Here is a 27678-nt window from a genome sequence, read left to right on the forward strand (position 1 = left end):
TAATAGCCTGCCTAGAAAAAGACTTCTTATTTGAAAGGCCTGTGTGTTTGTGAGTGTATGTGTGTGTTTTCAGTGTCTGTGTGCACGTGTGTGTGTCTTTAATGCACACACAGATGTCTGTCAGCTAATTATGTGAGATTCCAGCAGCTAAAAACACAATATAATGATGGGAGGTATTTTTGCAGCATCAATTTTCTTAATGGTAAAGAAAAAGGAGAGGAGTTGTTTTTCAGTTTCTGTCAGGGAAAGCTGGTTTTGCTCTGCGTCTTGAAAACATTTCCTTGTCTTCCCCCATCTCCTGCTTTTCATGAAATAAAATCACACTTAACAAATACATGGCAAATAAATAAATGAATAAATAACTGAATAAATAGATGAATAAATAAATACATTTTCAATAAACATATGGAACAAAAATATGTGAACACTTGCAATAATTTCAAAAAAGTTTTTGACATTCACATGGTTAGTGCCGCCTTCTATTTTGTTGGTGGCAAACACGTAAACATTTTTAAAAAAAGAAAACAGAAAGACCGGAGCACATTTGAAAAAAATGAACAGAAAAATAAAACAAGCAATATTTCATTCTTTATGTGTGGCTTCAGTTTTCCTTTCCCCCCTCCAGGCAGTGCGTGTGCATTTTTATGACAACAGACACACCCGAGTCCTTTCTCTTCCTTCTTTTTAGTTTTCATTCTTGTGTAAAGTACATTATTTGTTCATCTCCACCTGCCTCTCTCTGTCCTCCCTCCATTTCTCCTTCAGACAGGCAGAAAGAACTGAGGCTTTTGTTGGGGCTTTGAGTCACCCTGCATCATTATGCATCTATTGTCAAGGAACATAGGAAGGGTTTTGATTGCCTAATTGTGGGTCTAAAAAGCTTAAACACTTGGTCGTCCTGTTTGACCAGCCTCTTTCCATCATCACCCATCTCCAGTTACTGTAGTATCATGGGATTTAATCCTCTTCTCAGTGAGGATAGATTTGGACTTTTTTCCTTTAAACAAAATTGACATGCCCATGTGTAGACCTACAATAGAAGAGTTATTGGTCACTGTAATCGCTCCCTGCTGTTCACACTGGCCGTGAAGTGATCCCTGCCTAAAGTGAAGCGGCTCTAATGAAAGAGAGATGACAAAATACAAAACCACCAAAATGCATTCTTAAAGTTTGGCTGAAGCTAATATAAGGACTTAGCAGTCTGAGCTAGCCAAACTAATTTGGTAGGCCCTATCTTTGTCCTAGCAATCATATGTAGGCCATCATTAGGCTGTATCCAGACCAAGTCCAGCAGCAAAAACTCAGATCTTCCCATTCATTTTAATGAGGGTTATGCATTTTCAGAGCGATCAGACCAGCAGCATGAATGACTGTGAAGTAAAGCGTAATGTGTCATGTGTATTCACTCAATTTGGCATTGTGCACCAGTTTAAAACGTTTTTTTTTTTTTCATCTGTGGATGCCAATGATCACTGTAGGACTGGCATGCTTAACCTATTCTGGCAGAGGCATGACTAGAAATCATAAGTAGAGTGGAACGGGTCAGTAGCAGGGCATGCTATTTAGCATGGCTAAATGCTACAGAGGACAATTTTCTGTGTAGCATTATGTTTCACTTGTGATCAGTCGGTTTGGTCTTCTGCCCCAGTTTAAAACACAGCGTATGGACATGTGTCACACCCTTGTTGTTTACTTTTATTTTTAATCCGTCCATGTAGGACCAGAATGCCAGTAGCACAACAAGACAGCAGCCTCTGCTTTCAGCAATCTGATCACATCACGTCACACATACGGGCCATGGAGTGACACTCTCACACCGCCGCACAACCCTGCAGCGTATTGTTGCACCTCCAGCTTTGGTCTGAATACAGCCTTAAACAGACGGACTTACAAACAAGTAAGAAAAAATGTGATATTGAATTTTTGACAAAATGGCAGACAAAAGCGGGCACATTATTGTCTATCTGTTGTCTCTGTGGTCAACTGACCATAAAAATCAGCTGTAAATATATATATATGTATGTATGTATGTACAGGTGAGTCCTGTCATTAAAATGGCTACATTCCTGCAAGTCAAAAGGTAAGAGCTGCTAGCTTGTTTAGTTTGTACTATTAGGAACCAGGTTAGTGTTAGGGCCATTTTTAGCATGTAGGTTGCAAGCTCAGAAGTTGTTTGACAACGCTAACATGCTGCTAGCGGAAGGGAGGAAATTGCCACCTGAAATAGGCGTCCAATGGCCAGCTAACACCACCAGTCTACATCCTGTGAGTCACGCTAGGCTCACTCAGACTGCTGAAGCCTTGGGTTGGCTTCAGCTAAACACACGCGCCGACTACGGGTTTCGCCCACTATCTTTCGCAGCGGGGCAACACTTGTAAGGGATTGATTCACAGCCATTATGTAAAAGAGGAAAAACTACAGCAACAATAACTTTAAATGTACATATGGTATATGTTGTACTGAAATAGACTACCTATTATTTAACACAACTGACTTTCATTGTCATGTTTAAGTGAGTTTATGTTTTTGGCTACTAGTTTTTCTTTTGTCCTTCCTTTGCTACCAAATAGATACCTGTTGCTAGCTATCCTTTGTTTTGTCTCTATCTATTCAGCCCCCTCTCTTCTAGTGGGAGTTTACACTTGTGAGACATTCTACCTGTGGCGTGACTAGTGTCCTCAAAATGTGGCTAAATGTAATTTGCTATCCACTTTTTCTCCTCCGTTAAAGGCAATTACGGTATCATAGCTTTATCAGTGTAGTTCAGAAATAATTGTGGGACTTAATGCTGCTCATACACTCAAGGAAAAGTTGTGTTTTGTCTGTCATGTTTTGATATTCACCTGGGGCTAAATTACGTAGACCATGTCAGATCTATTCTCGATCATTTCGTCGTGTTTTTCCCTCTGCTCTCAGACTGCTTGGTTGTTAAAGTACAGCATTTAGTTTGCTAATTATTCAGAAATAATATCCACTTTAACAATCAAAACTAGACTCCTCCTATAATTCTTATTCTTTTCTCAAAAGACAACCTAATTGTGTCATTTTGCTCGAGATGACATTTTTTCTTCTTTTTTGAAGTGAAGGGAAGAGAGGAGAGCAAGCCTTCCGTCATGTGACTCATCGTATTTCGTCAGGTGGTGTTGAAGAGACTTGACGATCCAGGTGACAGATGGCTGGTCAGAAAATGATAAAAGAGAATGACTGAAGGGGCTCTGTTGGTGGCTAGTGTCTTCCATTTTGACTGACTGACTGATGGGAGATTTCCTGTTGCATTTGAAACCTGTCTTGTATGTGATTGGTTGTTGGGAAGGGTATGTGCTTTCTTGATTCATCGGAGCAGGTGAACTGTGTGTTTCCCTGTCTGTGAAACTTTTCCTGTATTTCTCTGGTAAGGTGGGGCTTTTTGGACAACCTGTCTTTGAATTCATCCCTCCGGGGTGAAGCTGCCCTTGAAGGCTGACTAGAGATCAGCTCAACCTGCCTCCTCCAGTATACATTTCTGCTGAAGCCAGCCATTTGTGGGGAGTTCTCCGTCATATCCCAAGACCAGCTTCAACGAAAAACTTCCCCCTCGGATATTCCATTGCTTTGGAGTAATGGTAGGAAGCAAGGCAGGAAGTAAGGAAATGGAGTAGAATGTGGGAAGGACTGAGGGAAGGAAGAGAAAAAGGCCAGGCAGATGACCCTCGCCTCTCTTCCACAACATTCTTTTCAGGGATGAGACTGCGTCCCGTTGGACGAAGAGAGGAGTCTGGTCTTGTCTTTCCCCGACCCTCGCCTCTGTAAGACGGTCCCGCTGCTGCTCCCACTACTGCTCCCTCCATCTGCTGCACGCTCCTTCTCTCCCCGCTCCCGCTCCCGTTCCCGCTCGGATCCGCTTTCGGAACGCCGGGAATTCTGACGCGAAGGCGTGCTGGGCTGGCGGGAAAGCTGACCGTTCTTCTCATCTGAGGGGCCAGGGGTAAAATCAGGGAGAAAAGACGTGAAACAAATAACTGAACTAACAGGTTGTGTGTGTGCAGACATGTATTACTCACATTGTGGGGACATAGTTAACATGTGACATTGTGGGGACCTTCCTTATGGGGGAGAAAAATGTGCCCAGAAAGAAGAAAAATCCCCATTACATAAATAATTACATTATAAGGTGAAGACTTGGTTTAAGTTTAGGGTAGAGGTTAGGCAAGTAGTGGTTATGGTTAAGCTAAGTCTTCATGAATGAATGCAAGGCTGTGTAATGTCCCCAAAAGGGATAAAAACACGACTATATATCTGTATGCACACGTGTGTGATACTTACCAGCCAGTGCCTGCACAGAAGGCTGATCATGAGTACTCAGGAGCTGAGCCTGAATTGTTTCCACCACTCTTTTGAATCTGCGACTGGGACCTGAGAGGAAGGAGGATCAACTCATCACTCATTCCAGGCTGCTCTGGCTCAGAGAGCAATTTTAAAGTCAAACACTGTGAAACTTGAAACTCTAATTTTACATACTAAAACAGAGTAGCCTCAAGGATATAGATTGCAAATACATGCTAAAACTTAAATGAGCATGAATGTGAAGACCGGTTTTAGCCTAATTTTCCATATATTCCTTTTTTTTTTTAAACCTGCGAGAACTGATTACTTTGGCCACTTGGGGGCAGCAGAAACAAGTTGTAAACACAACACATACTATCACCTTTAGAGTCGATGCAAACTTGTTGGCCAACAGTTACCTACATTTTGTCACTAACCAGCAGACAGGGAAGAGACATTAGCATTCATTTGCAACATGCAAATATAAGTCCAGTATTCACTTTCTTTTAGCTCTGTTTTTGTCACCTGAGTGGAATATCTGGCTTTAGCTGCCAAATGCTCCATTGAGTTCACCAGCAAGTTGCAAACTGCGTCTGTGTCTTTAAAGACATTTAAATAATCCATACCTTTAGCCTAGAATTGCTTTGATGCATGTAAAGCTGTAAGTATGATTAATCTATAAGGGAAGTCTACGTGGGGATATTAACTAAATCTACAGCAAATTACCTTCATGGGTCAACACATTTTAGCATGACCACAACTTTTTTGAATGGGTTATCAAAGGCAGAACACAAACCCCCAATCCAACCCCAGAGGTCCTAGCCATAACATTTTCTGCAGGACTCAATCTAAAAACACAAGTGTCATTTTGTGAGGTCTGTACAGTAAATGAGCGTGAAATGTCACATCACAATAGGTAATTTTATCCTTCCCCTTTGTTTAACAGTCCAATTTTCTAAACTTAAATCACATTACTAACTTTGTAGATACATGTTTTATACATGTACATGACCAACAGCCATGTCCAACAGCCAATAACACATCCGCACCTGTTATTAGAGTGAAGGTGACGCTGTAGATGCCCATCTCTCTTCTTCCTTCCCTCTCTGCTCGTTCCCTCTCTCGCTCCCTGTCTCCTTCACTGAAAGCAATGTCCACCTACGGGAGCAAAGGACCACACATCCTTGAGTTCACAAGCATGATCATTGAATCAACAGGGCTTTCTCACAGACAAACATCAGAAATTGTAGCGATTTATTATTACAGCCTTTTTGTGATTATTGGTCAGTGTATATTGTATGCCAGCTTTAAATGTAAATTGTGTATCTGTGTTACTGAGTCAGCATGTATCAGGTAATTACATTACATTACAAACACACTCCTTCACAAGGAGCACTGAGCTGCCAACATGAATATGTAAATATTAAGATTTGAGTCTCTCAGGACTGAAAAGGTAAAAAAAACATTGAAATATATATTACTTGGAACTTGACAGGCTTCTGGAAGACAGAGGGGCCGCCGGAGGACTTGTACTCTGCCCGAAAACTGTTCTGAGACACCACACTGTGGCTGAGGGATGGGATCTAGAGAGGCAAGAGAAAAAAGGGTGATGCTCAGTAAAAGAGATAACATCTTAAATATGTGTCTTTATCACCACAAATGGTGTCATACATTATTGCTGTAAGTTATGGAGGCTTATCTAAGCTCTAGACCGTACTCACAGAGAGAAAGGCATGGACGATGTCAGCCTTGATAGAGCTGAGCGGCTTGTCTCGAATCATAACAAAGATCTGCTCCTCTTTCTCCAGGCTGATGAAGTTACCGAACCAGGACCTCTTAGCAAGTCTGCAAAGTGATTATGAGACAGATTAGTTCCATTCAAACTTTTCACACGAGTACAAATGAATAATACAAAATATTTGGTGTGAGACATATTTGATGTGTTATTTTTAACTGGCCAATAATGACTGAGCGTTCAGTCAGAGACGTCTGGTCAAGGAATGGAGTATTTATAGGATTTTGGTCATTCTGTTAAATTCGGCAGAAAAACAACAAGCAGCGACAAGAATTCTGCTGCATTGGAGATCTAACCCCGCCTTAACAAACACATACATGAACATTAAATAACTAAAATCATCCAGGAGGCCGGGGTGATGGAATGAACTGCAGCCAACTGGGTAACAGATAAATGAGTAGTGAAAGTACCAGGTTTGTCCACACACTGCACTGGTGTGGATATGATTGGAGGTTACTTGTCAGCTGGTTGACAATCAGCTGGTGAGTGATCAGTTAATGCAGATGTCAGTGCACTGATGCCCATTGATGTTATAGAAAATTGACGAAAATGCATTAAGTGTGATACTCCTTTGCTACAGAAATACAACTTGACCAGTCTGGTAGAGAACACTTAGCCTTTGGATCGACAACAAATAAAGGACAGATCAATTAAAATTCTATAAAAACTGGCACTTTCTGAATATTGATTCTCAAGTCATTTCATTTCATATTCAGTCATTTCATTTGCAGTCACAGATTTTTATTATTATCATCATTATTATTATTATTTTTATGATTATTTTTTGCCTGTTGTGGTTGGAGAAAACAATCTGTACTAGCAAACAATGCTAAAGTAGCTTATTTACACATCCTGCAGATACACAGCAACATTAGCATTGATTTGTTGTTGTATTTTTGCAAAAGCAAAAAAAAAAAGCAAAGCAGAAGCGGAAGTTCATCCTACTGCTAGGATCATGAAACTAAAACAATTCAAAACAATTCAAAACATTCCAAAACGTAAATTTAACAAGTTATCAAATTAAAATTGAAAGTTCTTTCTCAACCCTGGAAACATCAGTTGACGACACAAAAAAAAAAAAAAAAAAAAAAAGATTTAGCTACAGAGTGAGACATCTCATCTCTGGTTAATCTTTGGTGAGAGTTGCACATGGGCATTACTTAGCGGGAAGGATGTAGCCAATCAGATGCAGAGTAGGGCGGGCCATGCTGAGCAAGGTAGTTTGATCTAAAATAACGCTGCTATAGCTGGTAACCATGGCTGCGGTATATATTTCATAATATATATATATAAATGTATATATTTATACAACGCCTGTTACATTGTGACGCACATAAGTTACGGAAGTTAAGGCTCGACTCCAAACCAGGCGTTGCAGCAGTGTTTTCTGTGGACAAGATAAACTCCCTTTGGTGTGGACTTTGGGCTTTTTCACTATGCAGACCTTTTACATGCACAAAAATGCTACATGACACAATAAAGGGAAGGTGAAAACCCAAAAAGCATAATATGACCTTTTTAAAGTTCCTTGTGGTGAGATTGTTTTGTCAACCCTCGCAAGAAACTTTCTTGCACCCAAACAGAAAATAGAGAAAGACAAGCTGACGCATGTATGGACTTACTCTGGACTCGACTCAGGAGTCAAACTGGACATGTCCTCTGATGTAGGGACTGAAAAAAGACAGAGACAGAGTCAGAGAGGGAGAGAGAAGAAGGAACATGGAAAAGGGCAGTGAATCTTGATGACGGGCCCTAATTTAATTGCCCTAATTACACATTATCACAGAATCAGACATTACTCAACACAGCCGCAGGCTGCAGGCTGAGGCACGCATAAGTGTCTTGGTAATAATAGATTCTATCTTTGATGCAAATGAAGAGTAGGAGATTGTTTAGAAAACACGTTTTCAGGATGTACTATCTTAACTAATCAGTGGAGTCATCATTCACTTTGCGTTTGTTTAAATTCTTCAGCTTCACTCACCTTGCAGTTTGCGCCGATGGAAGCGCGGCGAGCCCAGAAGGTTGTTTTTGAATGAGTTGAGCCTTGTTCTCCAGTGGGCGGAGCTTGAGGCGGCCAGACCGCCACTGCCTCCCGGACTGGAGGGCGGGGTCAGCGACAGCGAGGCCCCGCCGGCTCCGTCCGCTCTGGAAGAAGAAGACGAGGAGGAAGAGGAGGGAGGGGTGGTGGAGGAAGGGTGTTGGATTTGGTGCACAGGCGTGCCCAGCGGGGTGGGCAGCGGTGAGCCCTGTGGCGTGACCTGTGACACAGGAGGAGGGGTGGCAGAGGAGTTAGAGGACGAGTGGACATTCTTGGACTTGAATACAGATGGTGAAGGGAAGTTGAAGAAGCGTGGAATGGGGGAGAGGAGTGGAGAGGGGGACGGAGAAGGGGAGCGTGGAGTCTGGAGTGGGAGGGACTTCATGGAGTGGAGGCGGTGCCGTTCAGTGGGGCCCTTTGAGGGCAGTGTTTGGGTTTTTGGGTCAGGCGCTGGGCGGGTAGGCTGAGAGTTGGTGGCACTTCCTGGTTTGGGGTCTTTGGAGGAGGAAGCAGAGGTGGAAGTGACTTCTGATTGGCTGAAAGTGAAGACCGGGCTCTGATGGGCAGACAGAGAGAGATGGAGAAGGAGGGAAACAGGGATGAACAGATGAGAGAAGGCAATGGTCATGAATTATGGTTCTGGAAACGATTCTTCAATAAGTCGCGATCAGAATCACCAAATGGAAGATGGACTTGATGATCTCTACTCCTGAGTATAATTGTGTGTGTGTGTAAGTCCCTTTTTGTCCATGTTAGCATGTGCGCACAGACTTATGTATGAGGAAGCATGATGTGTCTATGAAATGGGAACATGTATGACTGAATGTGACAATATGATGGCAAGGGAAGGCTGGCAGTGACAGTCTGAGTAACAGTTATCAAAGAAAAAACAGCCTAACAGGAAATTTGGTTTTGTGCTTTTGATGGCCAAAACTGATATTTATTTATTGAAGCTGCTGATAATACATATTAGTAGCAGCAGATATTGTAGACTATATATACTGTGTGTTCAATAGGAAAAGATTGGAAAGACAGATGTGGCAGCTTCCTGATACATTTGACATCTAGGACTACTTTTAGTCAACAGCACTGCAGAGAGCTGACAAAGACTGACTGACTGACTGCTAGTGCAACAATCACTACAGTATGTTGCCTGCAGGAACCCTAAATATCAAAATTATTGCAAACGAAAGGATAAGGCTTGAACTTTTCTATAGTAAAGTACAAAGAAAGACTGAAATCAACATATGAGATCATCTCTCTGTGGCTGATTTCCCTGCTCTTTCTTTCTTTGGCACACAGCTCCAACCTCACTGGTTCCTACTGAAGATGTTAATGATTAAAAACTGGTCACAAATATATAGTTTCAAGGCTCAGTATTTTGGTTAAACAACTAGGCATGGTAGTTACATCCAACGTTACATATACAGGAAGAAATAGTGAATGTATCAGGGACTATTTTCAGCTGTGGATGAATACACGTTTGATACGTTAGCTAGCATTTACAGCTGTAGGCTCACTGATGTGTTTCAAGGAGACTTAATATGCTTTTCATTTTTTTCCCTTCAGTGTTTTATATAGGTTCTTGTGCATTTAAAAAGTTCTTAAAAGTTACAAAGGTCAAAGTTCAGGCCAACAGGAGCTTCTCTCTCCACAGGAAACACTGCTCTTGAAGTGCCTGAAATGCCTCATCAGTAGCCCCGCCTTCAATTATGTCACGATGTCCCACATTTGCATAATTTATGCCTATGTACACGATAGAAGTGAAGCTAACAGAGGGGGAATACAGTGCTGCTGCACTAGACAGTATGAGAAAACCAACGTGTTACTTTAACATTAAAGCAGTTTCGCCTATTCTAGTAGTTTTCTAATAATTATATAAAAATTTGTACAATTTGTCTCAATAGTTTCTGGACAAAGATTGAGCTCTATGGCACATAGGAAGAAGTTATATCACTTGTTGGCTACACAGGAAATAATTAGCTCAATCAGTTTATTGGTTGTTTTGGTCTTTTCGAGGAGATTTGTTGACAATAATACAAATATAATCAGCCTAGTCTAAGGAAGGTAGGGCCTAAATATCACAGGTTAAGTCTAAATTAACAATGATACCAATATTTGATGTGTGATTTCTACTGTATACACAGACAGAATGGAAGCCTTGCCCAAAACAGATAGCAGAAGTGTTATCTATTATACTTTGCAATCAATGTGTACTACTGTATCTATAAAAAGAGACTATGGTCTGGGTAGGGTGTGCTTGGGTCTGCCAAAGCCAAATTATGTAATTATGTGCATATTGTTAAAGGCATAATTTGACATTTTGGAAAGTATGCTTATCTTGCCAAGATTTAGATTATAAGATTGATACCACTCTCGTTTTTCTGCGGTAAATACAAAGCCATAGCTAGCAGCCTGTTAGCTTATAGCTTAGCATTAACACTGGGACCGGAGATTGTCTCACAAAGCTCACTAATTCAAAAATATTTCATCTGTTTAATCTGTACAACTGGGTCTCTGCTGGTTGCTGTCCAGGAAGTTACTGCTCCCAGCCAAGAAATAGTGGGATAAAAATCCACTGGTAAATACCACAAACAGCTGTTTCAACATGTAGGTTTTTGTAGCGATTGAACAAACAAGACATAATGTGTTATGTAGTGGCCTTTAGAGGTTCTAGAAGAGCAATTTTATTATCTTTAGACAGAGCTATTGTGCTTCAGTATTGTACTACAGCTAACAAGATGGTAGTGGCTGCTTAATTTTGTACCATACATGAGAGTGGTATTGATCTCCTCATCTAACTCTTGGCAAAAAAAGGGAATAAGAGCATTTACTGCTTGTAAACATAATAAGTAATGTCTATAAGAATGTGCACTAGCACTGCTAATTTAGGGGAACTTGGCCAACAAGCAAGTTTAAGAAGCTCTTGGATTGTATTATCATATATATGCTTCGACTTTTTGACCCTATGCAATAAACATAGCGTGATCACGTTGCTCATTGCAATTTGTGAGAGCGAATGCAAAGAGAGCATCATACATTTCAATATACTGTATGTGGACATACTTCACCCTCTTGCTGCGAAGTTGGATATCTGATGTAGCTTTAATCAACAGATGCTAAAACTGAGTGAAAACTGTGCACATTAATGCAGCTTTCTGTGCCAATCCCCCACTCTCACAAGTGTAATCATTTAGTCAGATTATGTCATGTAAAGTACAGAACAGCACATTTTACTGACCCGGCCAGGACCATCATAGGCACAGGGAGATTAAAATGGGTGAGATTATTTTGGAGAAAGCAAATATTTGTAGCTGTGTAACTTCTCACAAGTTCTTGCAGCATGGGGATGGCTGATTGAAAGTCTGTTTCTGTGTCTCCAGAGAGCAGGTCCAACCCTATTTTTTCACTATGATTATACATGTGAAGCAGCTACAGGTCAGAGGCAACAAATAGTAAAAAGAACAACAAATACTTCAATACCGCAGCTGATTTTAATTAAATAGAAAAGAATAGAATGAAGTCCTTACCCTGGGACTGCTGAGAGGACTGGAGGACAGACCTGTGGACGCTCCACTGACTGAACGAGACCTTTTGAAGACAGCAACAAATGAACAGTTCTTCTGTTATTCATCATTCTAATCTGTTCTAAATTTGACCTTGATATCGAGGTTGTCATTCACGCTTGCAATTTTCATTTGAAAAATAAAAAACATATACAGTATCTGCTCTGGTTCGTACCTCTGGCTGTGTGCGTTAGTGTCCAGGGCCCTGCGAGGCGGGGTGGGAGACCCCTGTTCTGTGACACTGAGGACCTCCAGGCTCTTCCTCTCTGGACGACAGCGGCCATGACGCGTCAGCATGGGGGAGTCCACACGCTTCCTGGGTGGGTCTTGAAGGACAAAAATGTAAGTTAAAAAATATACTAAGTATATATATTTTTTAACATCTAACATCAAGTTCTTCTGACATTTAGACATTTTCGGTGAAATTTTAAGCTTAGATTGAAAATGAATATTATCCTTTCACAATAAAGCTTTTGTCTTGCTCTTTGATAGACCACAGCCACCAGCACAAGTCTTCTCACCTATGTCATTTCTGGGTGGCAGATCCTCGTCTTCACAGCTGGGGTATCGCTCCTTCCTGTCTAACAGGAGGTAGTAAATCATCTTCTCTTGGTTCTCCCTGCAGAAAAAGACACAGTGAGACTCAGAGACCAGAGGAGACGGACAGTTAAGTTAAATTGGAGAACACAAGAAAAAACAGAGGCTTGTCAGGGTCATCAAAAATTCCAGTTCTCTTAACTAGCTAATTAGCCAACAAGCTAAAATTGCGAAACAGTTGCTTATTTACACATCCAGCAATCACAGGTCAACATAAATATTTCTTGGAGTTGTGGCCATCTGACCAATATTAATTCTCCTTTTTATGCTCTGTTTATGCTTTTCTCAAGGTCTTAAGGGAAAGTCTGGATCTTAAATGGAGCGATGGTCGTGGCTGTAAAAATGATATCGCAGGATATTCAATAATGGCAGGAAAGAGAAGGAAATCATGGTTTGTGTTAAAACAAATTGGTTTCACAGAGGAAATTAACCCCAATTTCCTGAATGGAAAATCCTAACCTCCTCCCTAACCTAACTTTGTCACACTCGACACTAGGTCTGTCCTTTTCTTACTGGTATTTACATACTGAAAGCTGCTGTAACTGTATTCCAACAGTAATCACAGTTATAGAATGTCAATCCATTGTTAATACAAAAAAACATTGATGAGGGCAGCTTGAATATGAATATCTGTAGAGGCTTATTTTGTTGAAGAGGACTGCACTGCTACTGCTGTTGCATTGTGGGTAACGAGAAGCCGAATCACTTTTACAGAAAAGGGGGACACAAGGGGATGGGCGGGGAGAGAGGGAGATAAAAGAGGCATTGTTGCTCTTGTTCCTGCCATGCCAGGCAGATTAATGAAGTAAGTAATTGACTGGCCACAATGAGAGAATGAGAGAGAGAGAGAGAGAGGTTGTGAAAGAGAAATTAAATTAACTACACACACAATTATGCAGTTTCTTTTTTCAGCATGCACGCAAGCACACCTTCAAACTGCATGCTGGCTTCTTGTGAGACTCGACATGTCTGCTCAACTTTTTGGATGATTGCATACACTCAGGGATCAACAGGTGCAGTGGAGACACATGTTTATTGATGTTTGAGTTCTTCCGTTATACACAGCATATTTACTTCTAAACAGTGGTGCACATTGATGTATTGCCGTCTATTCAAAGTGGAAATTTATGATGGGTTATATTTACTCACTCCTCACTTGTAAGGTCCTGTGTGAGTTTGACCCGGTCTCTGAAGCACCCTAAGGAGTACATGCTTTCCAGGACATCAGGGTCCAGGTCTGTTAAGGACAGGATCCTCTTCACACACACCCGGCGAGGGGGTGGCTGCTCTGGGCAAGGCTCATTACGACCACTCCTGATCAGAAAAAGGTCAGTGTGTGTGGTTAGCATATGCAATTACAAACATTAGAAACATCTCAAGAGCTTACAGCAGGCAATGACAATCAGGTCCAACATCACACGGGGTGACTGTCAGCTGAGAGAAAGCAGTGTAATATTAAAGTTATCACTTTGTTGATTACAGTATAGACAGCTGGAACATTCTGAGGTAATTATGAACTATAAAATGGGAGTTGTGGGTGGGACTGGCTTGATTGGAACAGGGAAAACACAAAGAAAGTTTGAAAATAACAAAGTACTTACTGGTACCAGGCGTGTTTCTGTATTGCTTCTAGCTGCAATCAACAAAACCAGAAGACAATAGTAAGGCACTGATTCAAAACACGTCTTTTTTACCTTTTTACAACTAAGGTAACCCTCAAATCACACATGTTAACAAAGGTGAAGCATCTGCTGTGAGCTGTCCAAAAAACTGCAGATAGACTCATAGTACTAAATTCAGCTGCTCTTTTGCACAGTGTTAGGCATATAGTAACAATGTGTTTCAGGAATTAACATGTCCCAGTGTGTTCCTGTGAACTTTCTCCATGTCCCACTGCATGATCTGATATAGCTGTTATGTTGTTGTTTGTGGAACAATACAATACAAATGTTATAGCGTTGCGACTCAAGAAACACACAAAAGGCTCCAATGTGAAAAGTATGCAAATGGAAGAAGATATTCTTTCTAACAAGCGGTTAACGTTGTGAAGGACCCTATCCATGATATATGTCCTAAACATAACCAAGTATTTTAGTTTATGCTAAAATACCTAAAACCTAACCTAAGTATTTTAGTTCCCTAAACCTACTAAAGTATTTTAATTCCCAAACCTTATCAAGTATTTTAGTTCCATAAACCTACTAAAGTATTTTAGTTCCCAAATGTAACCAAGTATTTTAGTTCCCAAACCTAACCAAGTATTTTAGTTCCCTAAACATAATAAAGTATTTTAGTTCCCTATTAATTTAAAAATAATAACCCAAAAGTTTAACAATTTTTTCTAAACATGATCCTTGTGTCCTTGGTAAAAGTCCTGTTTTTAACCCACTCGGCCAAAATTGCTTACTCCACTTGTGGACTTTGTCGCTTTTTGCTCTGATTCAACGATGGCCAGCAGCAACAGTAAATATAATGTTGCAGGAACAAAACCAAAACAGCAGTTTCACATAAACCATGGCACATGCAGCCTGATTTTGTTTGTAGCCATGCTGGCAGCATCAAATATCTCAACAATTACTGAATGGATTGTGCTTCTACTTTCACAACACAAGAAAGTCTTCCTGCAGTCCAGTCCTAAATACTCCAGCATATTTTGCACTGTATAGAAGTCCCATCTCTGCATTAGGACTGCATACAGTGGTAGCCATCTCATCAATACTGCACGGTATCTCTTGGGGCTGGAATAATGGAGCAGCTGCAGTTCTGCAAGAATGTAAAAAGTCCAAAGTGGGCTTGCTGTGAACGCTGTATTTGTACATCTGCAGTGAGAAAACTAGCAAGCAGCTGCATGCAGTATATACTGTACGCAGCACAGAGCACAGTTTTCTTACTGATGTGAATAGGATGAAAATGGCAAAGGGTTCATTTCCGAATGTTGTCCTTGCTAGCTACAGATACTTTAGAATTGGATTGAAATGTGTCTCCTTGCTTGGTGGGTAGTTGCCATGGAGGCAACAAGCAGACGGACAGAATGAGAGAGACAGTCTGACCTGGTTTCAGGCTCCATTAATCAACAGCTCATCACACGAAGCCACAGCTTTGATTAAATCTGCTCTGTTGTAGCAGAATGACTAACTGACCAGACATATTCTTCCTGTCTTATTTTTGCAGCACGTAGCAAACCACATCATCACAGTTGTCTCTGTCTCCCTCCAGCTTCCTCATTTCTTTCTAACCTGAGTGCAGTGGAATTTCCTCTAGCAGTCCATTCACTCAGTCATTCATTTATTCATTGACTCACCCTCTCGTCTCTATCTTCCTCTGAGCCGCCACATTCTTTTCAAGCCTTGCTTTCGGGAGGGAAAGCTGGCATTTAGGTGAAAAGGAAGAGAGGTCCTCTTCTTTTTCAACCTCAATGCCTCCATACTTCTTTACACTGATGACGCCACTTGATCCATCCATTCATTCTTCTAAACAGATGCATATACACACTGTAGGCCTCTCTTGCTTCCTACCTCTTGTCCAGTCTCCAAATAAAATGCCTTTGAGGACAGAAATAAAGACTCAGGTCAGTCCTGTCGTGGCTGACTCTGCTACTGCCTTTGAGCAATACCTGAGGCCCATCTCTCTGCTCTGTTCTTTCCACCTTCGTCATCTCCCTCATCGCAGTGTAAGGTCTTGTGTCAGCGACGATTTCTGTCACATCTTGAAGCAAAGCCCGGGGCTGGGTCTTTTCTTTTCTTTCCTTCCTCTCTCCTAAAAGCCTGCTTCATACTTTGAGTGCTGATGTGGTGCGATGGGCCTGCGTTCCGTCGGTCCAATACCTGAACTACCATACTATTTCATATGCCAGAGAAGTTCGAGTACATCCAAATGCATAGTATGTCAAATGCTGTATGACAAAAATATCAAGACGTCCTACTGCATCCGGTCCTATCGCAGCATACAAGCCAGCGTGCTGTTCCGGCTATTGTGACCCACAATGTCAGAACGACTGAGTCGCCAATAGAGGACAGACAGATGATATTCTAAACTGCATAAAAAAATGTTTTCCTTCAAATTTCGCACAACGCATTGCGACTGATATATGAGCGTGAGGGTCAAATTTCAAGGTGCTGTCATGACGAAGTAGTGTACCCTAATTTTATGAATACTGCTCGCAACAGTACATACTTTGTGAGGGCAGCTGCAGTACTGTAGGTATGTAAAGAGGAAGTATGCAACACAGTTGGGGAGTGGCAACAATTGACCACTTACTGAGCCCCACCTTCCGTTGTTAACCTTGTTTTATCCATTCAAGTTTAAAAAATTTCAGTCCGGTGGGTAGGATTAAGCGGCCTCTAGAGGTGAAGATGCAAATTGCACCCAACTGAATAGCCCCTGTCTCACATATGGTGGCCGCTAATAACACTAAAATCCCTCTTCAGAGCCAGTGTTTGGTTTGTCCGTTCTGGGCTACTTCCATGGAAGAGGACCCGCTCCCTCTGTAGATATAAAAGGCTCATTCTAAGGTAACGTAAACACAGAATCCAACAAAGAGCAGGACAGAGCTGCTAACGGTGCAGCCGAAGCAGAGAGTTCAGAAACAATATGTGAGAGGGAACAGACTTTGACAGAAGAGCAGCTTCCACACTGTGAAGAAATACTACATGGCTGATGTGCTGGTTGTGAAGTTTTCTTAAAAGTGCTCAGTTACGTGCTGTAGGTGGTTAGCTGCTTAGCAGGACATGCCAACGTTTGCAGCTACTCTACAGCAGATGAACACAATGTTTAATCCATTACTTGAAGTTAGGATTTTGTTTTAATGCTTTTGGAAAGGCTTCTAAACTCTTACAACAGCCCCCTGCACATATGTTCACCATGTGGAAAGATCCAAAGCTTGGGGCTTTAGAAAATGGTCAATTAGGTTTATTACAGCCACGTTATGGATATGCTGGCTGAGCTTCCTGGTCCTTCATCTGAGATGTGTGCAGACAGAAATATACAGTCAGGAAATTTTGCTTGAGTATCCTTATTGATTTGCTTAGTCATGTTTATAGTGTCCAGTTTTCAAGTCTTGATGGGTCAGACCTGCTCTCCTTTCCTCCAAGTGACTGACATGGGGTGAAACAGCTTTTGGCAGACAATGATTCTGAAACCATTACATTTTCTATTTTTCAACTGAAATATATAGCTGCAATATATTTCAATGAACAATGCTATTTACTTTTTTTAAAGTGTCTTTTCCCTCCTGCTAACAAGCCCCGTGGTCCCCACCACCTCACCGTGAGTCTCTTGTCAGCGTTGACTTCTATCATTCCTTTAAGCAGAGCTTGGCAGTCAGGAGGTATAAAGTGGGGCATGTGGAATACCCCGCTCTTCACTTTCTCTAGAAGCTGCCGCAGGTTATCATGGTCAAAGGGCAAGGCACCCTGGGAAGGAATGGAAGGAGATAGAGAAGGATTAGAAAACAGAAATAAGAGACAAATGATAGAAGAGGATTAAAACATAAATAAATATGATTTTTATCCATCATTAATGCAAATTGTTGGCTGGTTGTTTTGTGCGTAAAAAAACCTGTCACTCAACACAGTTGGAGGAATATTTCAACATTTTGGGAATTCACTTATTTGCTGTCTTACCACGAGCAGTTAGCCTAGCTTAGCATAGAAACTGAAAACAGGGGGAAACCGCTAGCCTGGCTCTGTTCAAAGAGAACAAAATCAACCTACCAGCACCTCTAAAGCTCAATAATTATAAATATACATTGTTTGTTTAATCTGTACAACAACTAAAGCCAAAAATTACAATTCACATTTTGAAGGTTATGCCCAGTGGAGTTAGGGCGGGCGAATTAATACTGGGAAAAGGAAAAATAAAAGGATCTTCTTACCACAAGAAGAGCAAAGAGGATAACTCCACAACTCCATACATCTGCCCTGCGACCATCGTACTTCTCCCCCTGAAACACAGATATAGGGAAAGGGTGGCATTAGACACACACACACACACACACACGCACACACACGCACACTAAGAGGGAAGTAACTTACCCGTATGACCTCTGGGCAAGCATAGTGAGGGGATCTATTAATAAAGAAGAAAGGAAATTATGAAACGATTGAACCGGACACAAACATACAAAAACCTGACAACGCTTGCTCTTTTGTCATTGAATAGACTGAACAGGTGAATCCAGGTGAAAGCTACAATCCCATACTAAATTTATCTGTTAAATCCACGTTCCTCCTGACGGGTGATGGGCAGGTGGTTTAAAAATGTTTAAGCTTTTGATGAACAAAGCCATCGATTATGTAAACAGAAACACAATAGAGCATTAAATGGATGTTCCTAGTGTTCTGCACACTGTATATCACCACATTTTATCAATTTAAGATGAAATTTGAAAAGGTAGATGACCAAAGTCAGTTAATAAACAAGTCAGACATATACTAACAAGTTACTTTGAACCCATTTGATCCAGTACTCACCCGCAACTAGTTTCCAAGAGGCTGTCCCCAACCTGTAGTGAAGCCATGCCGAAGTCTGCTATCCTGATGTTATTCTTCTCATCCAGGAGAAGATTCTCTGGCTTCAGGTCTCTGTGACTGAACACACACACACACACACACACACACACACACACACACTTGTACACTTAGTTGACTTCCTACAGGACTTTGCAACTATAGGTGGAAACTCTAATATGAATTATGTCGGCTTGATGATAAATTCCATTTTGACGTTTTTGCACAAGCTGATGAACAAGCTTGTGCTCAAGAGGTAAAAGAATTCCATCAGCCCGCAGACCAATATGAGATGTCAGTTCACGAATCCCTCAGATAATGTAAGGTAAGGTGTATACATTACATACTAAACCAGCTTTTAACTTTTTGAGGGGTTGAAACCATTGGATATACTGACAAAAAAATAAAATCTGGAAAGTTTGCTTTGCATTCAAAAGTGCTCAGACAGACAGTTGTTGGAGTCATTTGATTTTCAGATGGATCTGATATGAATGCATATAGATGTTTTTATGATGAAACAAACCAAACACATGTTTAAAGCTTGTTCTCATACCAACTCATAAACCTGGACTTTATGTAGTTTAATAAAACATCCGTCACATTTTGCATGACATAGGGTTGTTATTGTGTAACAAGCTGATTATTCCATTTTATGTTATTAATATAGGTCTATTACATATTATATTTGACATCATTAGGTGAAAGGTTGTGAAAAGTCATAGTATAGTGTTGTAGGAAGCTTAGTGGTGGTGGCATTAATTCATATGACCGCAATGAAGTGAATTTAAAGGCTAGCAGCTTTTTACTTCTGGTAATTGCCAACTTCAGCGTTACATCATCCCTGCTGCTCTCTATAGCTTTTTTTTAAAGAAAGATTATATTGAATTTGATAGTGAAGGAGAAGGCAGGAGACAGGGGGAGAGAAGGGTGTGACATGCAACAAAGGTCAACACAGCAACGACAGGAGTCAAAACTAGACACTGAACACAGACACACACACACACACACACACACACACACACACACATAAGGTCATTAGCCCCTAACAGACCATATGGAGTGACTGTGGCAGAAGTCAAGGGCGGATATAATCTGCCTGAAGAACTTCCTGGCCTCTTTGGGGGTCAGCCTGCCCTTCTTCACTAGGTAGTCAAATAACTCTCCGCCGGACACATGCTCCAATACCAGGTAACTGGGGACAGAAGGGCAGAGAGGTCAGAAAGATGAAAACAGGTGAGCAAAAGTAGCTAACAAACAAAAGATTACAACCCCCCCAAAGGATCTAAATTCATGCACACAAGTCACGGGTGCTTCTTCCACACATATTAACTTAAACACACACTCACAGCCCTCTATATCATCCAAGTCATCTGGTTATTTATCTCAGTTTTGTCTCACAGAACCTTTTTTTTTCCTTTTCAGATTCAAGGTTGTTTCTGCTCTGGCGAAGATCCAGAGGCAGAAGATTAAAAAAAAAAAAGTGTGCAGACAGGAGAAAGATGGAGAGATACTCACAGGTATTTGTTATTTTCATAGACATCATGCAGCTTCAGAACGTGAGGGTGCTCTATTAGTTTAAGAATAGCTATTTCTCTCTCCACCTGCATAGACAAAAGGGAGGGGGAGAAGTGGAGAAAGGTTAAGAGAGAGGGAGAGAGAAGAAAAGACGGAGCGAAAGTTAAAAATGACGGAGATTGAAATGTCAGCGGGAAGAGAGAGGGAGGAAGGGAGGAGGCAAGCATGAAGGTAGAGTTAGGTCAAATATGACGCAGACTGAGGCAGTGTGAAATGTTAGTGTAAATTCATTAGTAATCACTTCAGGGCAGAAACAAGTTGTTGAAGATGTGCTGACATAAGGAGTGGTAGACATTGAGGGGGCAGAATAAGAAAATTATTATTTTCTCTGATGAGAGGCTGGCTAACCAAGCTAACTAAGGTAGCTAATGTTAAGGCCAAGTCAAGGAGGACACCATTAATGTTTACGTCCCGCGCTGTCTGGGGATTATTTTGAGTAGCCGAGTCATCGTTTCATTTCATTGCAGTATTTTTACAGCATTAGGTACGACAAGCAGAGTGCCATCTAGTTCCACTATATTCAAGAGAAGGCAGACATCTCTCCAGACCATATCTCCGACTCTCAGCATCTCACACAAAACAATCTAGATGGATAAATAGTACTACAAAAAAAAGATAATCTCATATCTTTTCACATTTGTATTTGAGAGAAACATATCTCTTTTACTTAAAGGTGTAGAAGACAGATTTTCAATGTAGCTCCAAAACTAAAGAGGGCAGCGTAACCTCTAGCCCTTTTCAGACAGATATCTGCAATAGCGCCACAGCAAAGACTCGCCTTTACCAATTCCCTAGGAAGAGCGCCAGACTTTTTCCCATCAACTTGACAATTTAACATTGTAAAAGAAGCGTCTGTAAAATGGTGGATACATGTTTTTTCAGCATCACACCCCCTGCAAAGTGACTCGTTTCACTATCAGAATTAGAGCCATTCGGTCCAATAAGATTTTGAAAGTCTAGAAGACGATTATATTATCTTATCCCCATTCAAGTTAGCAGGGTGCCTACCGGAAGTTAGCCGGCTCAGCTAGTGGAGGTCTCTAGTGTGCACGCTCTATGGGCTGCACAACACAGAAGATCTGGGTATTTTCATACCCCGGAAGTCAAGCTTTTTTGGCTTTAAAACACCACTGAGCAGCTTTCATAGTGCTCCGCTTTCATGGCTGTGTCTAGATTTAATTTAACGTCCTTGGCCTTTACACCGCCTTTGTTTGTTCACACTGGACCGAGCAGCCCCGGCATTGTGTTGCTTCAGTGTGTCATTTCATACAGCATGCCGGTGTTGCGGAGTCAAAGGAGGTGTGACGGTACACATCATAATGTTAAGATCTGTGTTTGTTTTTTAAAGCGAAGTTGCCCATCTGTGAATCTAAAATTGTCTCTGCGAATTGTTTATAATCATATGGATGCTGTTATATTGTGTTGTGATTGAGATCCTTTCCAGGGGGATGTTCACCAAAGACTCGGTAGGGAGGGCTGTCCAGGTCGCGGTGTCTTTTCCACAACACAATTGTGGAAGGCGACAAAGACATGTGAGTTAAAGTCTAGCTGCCATCAGCAAACTAGCTCAGTTACCCATTGAGCTAGTGGCTGTATTAGCGGATGGGAGTCTGCCTGGACCATGACCTCGGATCACGGGGGGAGTCACTGCGGGTAATGGGGCTCAGCTCAACCGGGCTCAGCTGCCTCCCACTGAACATGGCTGGACACCAGAAAGGGACTGAACACAGCCTACGAGATGGACGTATGAGGTGATTTACAACGGCTCTGATCAGGACTACGACTCCGTAGAGGAAGACATGTATTTCTGAGTTTAGTCTGTTGACTTATTAGACTAAATAGCTAGTAGTACTCGCCACTTGCATATTAGACTGTCACCTCTTGTGGTACAAAGCGGTATAACACACAGGATGGTCCTGGGCTAGCTGGTTAGCATGCTAACCTCAGACATCTCTGCAACACAATACAGAGAAGTCTTTGAAACAACATCAACACTGTTGTTTATTTCACACTTGAATTGACATATTGATCATGTCAGTTCATTTTTTTTTTATGTTTTAAGCTAAAATTCTGGCCTTATCTTAACAATGAAGAATAAGGTGTGCTCATGAACTAAGATCATATAGTACTGATTCATTAAAAGCTACATTTGATCAAGTATAGTTCATACAATTCTCATATACCCATATTGAAAAAGTGATTAGTCAGTGTAATCATTTCTCCTCAATGGGAGATTTTTGCGAGTTGCGTTCCATCTCAGTGTTTGACCACACAGCGGTTAGTCTAATGTGGACTATGGATTTTGTCCCCCATCTTTTACAGTGAGGATAAGGTCTCTTCATGCCTAGTATGGAGAGGAGGGAAGATCATACTGACTCTATAAGGGCATGTAAATGTTGTATTACGATGGACTTGAAAATGTTCAAATCTATCCTGTAGAATGAATGAACTCAGTTTATCAGATCTGATTTCAGCACCAGCAGTTGTCTATATGACCTATTAAACAGTCTGACACATGACGCACAATATTGATCGATTATTGGATGGTACATTTATGTTCCCACTATCCTTTAAGGTCTTTCAAGGTCTTTGGACTTTGGACCATATAGTCTGAAACATGCTGAAAAGTTCTGATGAATCCCTTCATGGGGTCAAATTCTATGAATTTAAGGCCATATTCGATCCATTGGTCGCTATTTTACCAACAACTAAGTACACATTTCATTTGATACTAAAAGTAAGGGGATTGTCGTGATCTGTAGTAAGATATGAAAACATTCAGCAGCCACTTTATAAGGTACAACTGTATAATCTAATGTAGTCCACACATCAGCGCTTCCATAAAATCTGTCTTTAAGGTTCAGTTTCTGTTGACATTGTTGACTGCATTATATGCTTTTAAGAGGTGTTCCTAATGTTTTGTCCTCCCTACATGAGGGGGACAGAATATTATATATATCAATGTTAAAACACAGCATGATAAAAGTAGACTTTGACCCAGCACAGTGATTTTGGATTGCATTGAACTGAACCTAATAATGTGGACACTAAGTGTACGTGAGAGGCTACAAAATGGGCATCAACTGCCAGAAACAAACTTGCCTCTGAGTCATGTTGAGCCCTCGAGCCCTCGAGCAGGAAGCTAAAAGTGAAAAGCCACGTTTGGAGTGTCACCATAAAAAAAGCTACTTCACTTCCTTGTATTCAAATGTGCCGGCCTGCCCAGCTAAAGCTAGCAGACAGCAGCCCAGTGATGCTGTTACTGATGGTTAGCACACAGAAGAGGCAATGGGCAGCTGTCCAAAGCAATACTGTATAAACCGGAGGAATGGGGACCAGTGGCATTTGCAGAGGATGAAGGGATGGAGGCTTTTTGTCTTGTATTTGTCATCTGGCTCAAGAAAGTGATCTAGTCACATTTGCCTGATCTTATATACTGCAGAACAAGGCTCTCTCGTGTTCTATAGACTGAATTCAAAATCAGTGTTTCAGCGAAAGACACAGAGATACTTGTTTGTTCTAAAATATATCACACCAACACACCACACCAGACTTCCTTCTGTGCTAAAGTATTCCCTGTGCACCCTGCTGTGTTTTAAAAACTGCTCAAGGCTGCAAGTAATCAGCCACATTAGAAACGGCAACATAAAAAAACCTATTTCAATTTCATTTCAGTCCAGTGTGTTTCAGCTGCACTAGCTTTCATCAGAGGGCTTAATTAGCAGAATGAAATCATCTCTATTGTTCGGTATACAGAAGCAGTGCCCACACACTCGGCAGCTCCAAGTTACAACACACAGATGGGCTTTTCTTGACGAAAATATAGACTCCATTTCTGTTGCTATTTCTGCAGGTTGGAGAGTGCGAGCTTATGATTTGAGCTCTGTAGCTACCGTAAAGTCTAACCCGGCATCACAGCAGTTTGTGGAAAAGTGACGAAATTTAATCCATGGGATGAGTGTGCATGGACATGAGTTGTCCATTTTGTGACAGTCAGAACTAAAGGTTAAAAATGTATAATTATATCAGGATCTTCCCCTAACCTTAACCTGCACCCTAGCTGACTATAAAGCAAGGAATGTCTGGCTGTCTTTCCGTCCGTATGTTCTTCACATATCTCGAGAACCATTTATCCGATCTACTTCACACTTGGCAGGTTGGTGTAATGTGAACATGCAACAATTTCTGCACTGGCATCACGGCTCTGCAGACTCAAGCTGGGCTCACAATACAATCCCATCCAATTTTGAAATCGGGTTGTGTCACACACATAAGGAGAAACCCCACAGATTTGCTTCGCTTTAATCTTAAACATGCACACACGACAAGATTTTATAACAACGGCCCAACACACACTACAAATAAGGTAATCGTACCAGAGGGAGCAATGCACCACCTCATTTGATCCCTCTCACAGGGTCTCATGGGGAAGCAGACATAAACAAAATGGAGATTCGCCTGGTGCAACGACTTGCTGCAGTTACGCGTTGCAGTGAAAAACAAAACAAAAGCAGGAGGTTAGATGAGTTTCGATGAGTGGGGAGACCCGGTCCACAGGGTTTTTTATTCTTCAGCAAGATCTGGAGGTGAGATTTTACATTTCTGTCAACGGTCGTATGCTAACTAACATTAGCCTCAAGGACTACAATGTTTATAGCTGCTTGGCAGCACCGTCAGCCGCTCCGGGACGGCTCTCTCATTGGCTGTCGTGGCCCAGCTCGGAAAGTACAGATGTAATCACCCAGCTTTTTGGGAGCAGTTTGAGAGGCTTGAGCCTGGATCTGTGAACCCCTCACATTACCAGATAATCTGTGCTGAACAGCAGGTTTTCAACAGGCTCTAGTAGATTACATTTCATGACTGTTTCACGAACTGACAATATCTTTTCCTAAACATAACCAAAATGTTTTTGTTGCCTTAACCTGGAGCCCACTTAGTCATTATATCCACACTACTGATGATTATAAATCAAAAATCTCATTGTGTTGTGTAGTCATCCCCACAAGATTGTTGCAGTATCTATATCGAGGTATTTGATCAAAAATAGTATGAAATTTGATTTTGTCGCGCAGTCCGAGCATTTATGAAGTGCTTTTGAGGAGATTTAAAAATATTGAGATATATATTGTGTATTGAGTTACAGCCTAAATATACTGTGATATTATTTCAAGGCAGTATTACCCAGCCCGACCTAAACCTATCCACAGAACTGATGCAAACCCTGGATTCTGCTGTCCCACCTGACCACTTCTCTGCAGCTCCGGCAGGGTTCATTCAGTCAAAGAAACGTGGTGCAGGCACGGGTGATAGTCACGAAAACATCTGAAAATAGTTGTCCATGTACGTGAATCCTTTAGATTATATTTTGTGACTATTTCACAAACTGCCAGGATACTATATTGCACAGGCAGACAGGCACACGTGATGCAGCCCATAGATAGATACAAAGACAGACAGACAGACAGATAATATAGGTACTGTACCTTCATTAGAACTGATTCGGAGAGTTTCTCTCTGTTGACAATCTTTATGGCCACCTTCTGCCCTGTTATACAGTGGACGCCCAGCTTCACAAGTCCTGAGAGACACACAGAGAGAGGAAGAAAATGTTTGAGCATCAGAAATCATCATGCAGTGTGAAAACAGGAAGGAGGCGATGTCATAAATAATTCAAAAAGCCTTTACTGACATTGTCCCAAACATTGACCAAACTCAGCTCACAAAAAGACTGATTACAATACGTGTTGAGAGGCCTTGTGTGCCTTCTCTCCAGATACTAAAGAAATGTACATCCTGCAATGTATTTCAGAAGATGCTTTAAGATGGTTGTAGCAGAATAAAAGCATGGAAGATAAGAAGACTAACAGGAGGAGTCAGGATTAAACCATGATTATCATGTGTCACTGTGATTCAGGATGGTGCACCCCGCAGACGTCCTGTCATTCAGGAGGCTCCTACCTGTCTGTCCCTTCCCGAGTGTCTTCTCCAGCCGGTAAGGCCCCACATACTGGCTGGACTGGCCCACCGTCAGCTCCTTGCTGCTCATCCTTCCCGAGATGAAATATTCTTCCTGATATAAGGCAGATCAAGATAGCGCTCGCCCCTTCTCCGTGCGTAATGCCTTAACGCACATCACAGGCGGTGGAGAGTAGAGGAGAAGGAGAGGAGAGGTACGGAGGACTGGTCGTGATCTAAAGCCGGGCCCTGCAGGCTACTCCCATGCACTTGTTTGTCATGCGGTCAGGTCCGTGCTTGGAGTGAGAACCGGCCCAGTTTCCACTCTGTAAGGCCTAGAATAAACTCTAAGTCTCGGGTTGTGCCTCGGGGTTTTTTTTAAATTTTACTACAGCGCGGAAAGCAGCATCATTCACAGGGAAAGGTAGAAAAGCTGAGAAAGAGGAGGACGTGTGAGGTTTGACCGGTGCCCGTGATGGTCCACAGTAACGTGTCACATCAAACCCACCCCCCCTGCTATAAATAACAGTAGTTTAAAGCTGATTGATCCCGTATAGCTTATGCGGCTGGCCAAAAGTGGAGCAGAAAAAGAAAAAGATCTCATTCAGACCTGGACAGGAAGGCTACATTTGCCACAGATTGATTTCTGTAAGAGCAAAGTCTCAAATATCCCAAGTCAGAATGCCCTGATTGAATCCATTCTCTGATCGATATCAGGGACCCCCCTCCTTGCTGCTGCTGCTGCTGCTGCTGCTACCGTCCAAAAATGTTTTCATAATCCTCCCAAGCTCGCACATTCCCGTTTTTTCTCCTCAAGCCCAGGCCTCGTTTCGGTCAGGATCTGCCTTTTCTGTGCAGATGCGGCGTTGTTCCAGATAATAATCTATTATCACAACAGCATCAGCAAGAAGAATGGGTTTTCCAATATCCGGTGCACACTTTGGCTCACCCCTCCCCGGCCCTGCATCAGGAAATAGAGGAAGAGGGGGGGGGGAGCATCAAAAAAAGGCAAACAGCTTCGGGGCGGACCGGGCGAGACAGGCGGTACGCGCCCTCGGTCGGGACAGCTGCGGCGGAGAGAGGTGCGCTCGGTGCGCCGGAGGAGGATCAGCGCACGGCCCGGTGATTAATCCTGTTTCTAGAAACAACAAGCATCCTCAGCTGGACTGGTGGTAGCCGACTCCCCGCCTCTCCTCCCCGTGCTCCCTCTTCCTCCCTCCCTCCCTCCCTCCCTCTTTCTCTCTGTCTCTCTTTCTCTCTCCCTGACCGGCTATGCTCATGATATCACCGCATCTCCTCCCTCAGCAGGCGCCAAGCTGTTGCCTCCCGAAACCGACGAT

At 42.0% G+C, this 27678-nt stretch overlaps 1 protein-coding gene across 1 annotated transcript; it reads right to left on the reverse strand.

Moving 5' to 3' along the window:
- Positions 1–3715: 3715 nt before the first annotated feature.
- LOC141019779 (serine/threonine-protein kinase BRSK1-like) lies at positions 3716–26429 on the reverse strand. The gene is made up of 20 exons (XM_073494787.1): positions 26342–26429; positions 25867–25961; positions 20324–20409; positions 19860–20000; positions 18773–18889; positions 18335–18368; positions 18175–18243; positions 17567–17713; positions 13904–13935; positions 13452–13616; positions 12227–12324; positions 11881–12031; positions 11670–11730; positions 8083–8695; positions 7721–7769; positions 6025–6148; positions 5785–5886; positions 5353–5461; positions 4304–4393; positions 3716–3951 (listed from the first exon to the last, which is right to left on the reverse strand). The coding sequence occupies exons 1-20, from the start codon at positions 26427–26429 to the stop codon at positions 3716–3718; spliced, it is 2607 nt and encodes an 868-aa protein (XP_073350888.1).
- Between the last annotated feature and the right edge of the window lie 1249 nt (positions 26430–27678).

The sequence above is a fragment of the Pagrus major genome, chromosome 23 (assembly GCF_040436345.1).
Source record: "Pagrus major chromosome 23, Pma_NU_1.0".
Taxonomy (NCBI): Eukaryota; Metazoa; Chordata; class Actinopteri; order Spariformes; family Sparidae; genus Pagrus; species Pagrus major.

Bases quoted from the DNA above. Each gene is read 5' to 3' on its own strand.
- LOC141019779 (XM_073494787.1), bottom strand. From the start codon at position 26,429: ATGAGCAGCAAGGAGCTGACGGTGGGCCAGTCCAGCCAGTATGTGGGG. The intron at 12,325-13,451 runs GTGAGTAAATAT...CTTTTTCTGCAG, and splicing joins CAGGACCTTACAAGTGAGGA to GGAGAACCAAGAGAAGATGA. The intron at 5,887-6,024 runs GTGAGTACGGTC...TTGCCTCTCTAG, and splicing joins TCGTCCATGCCTTTCTCTCT to ATCCCATCCCTCAGCCACAG.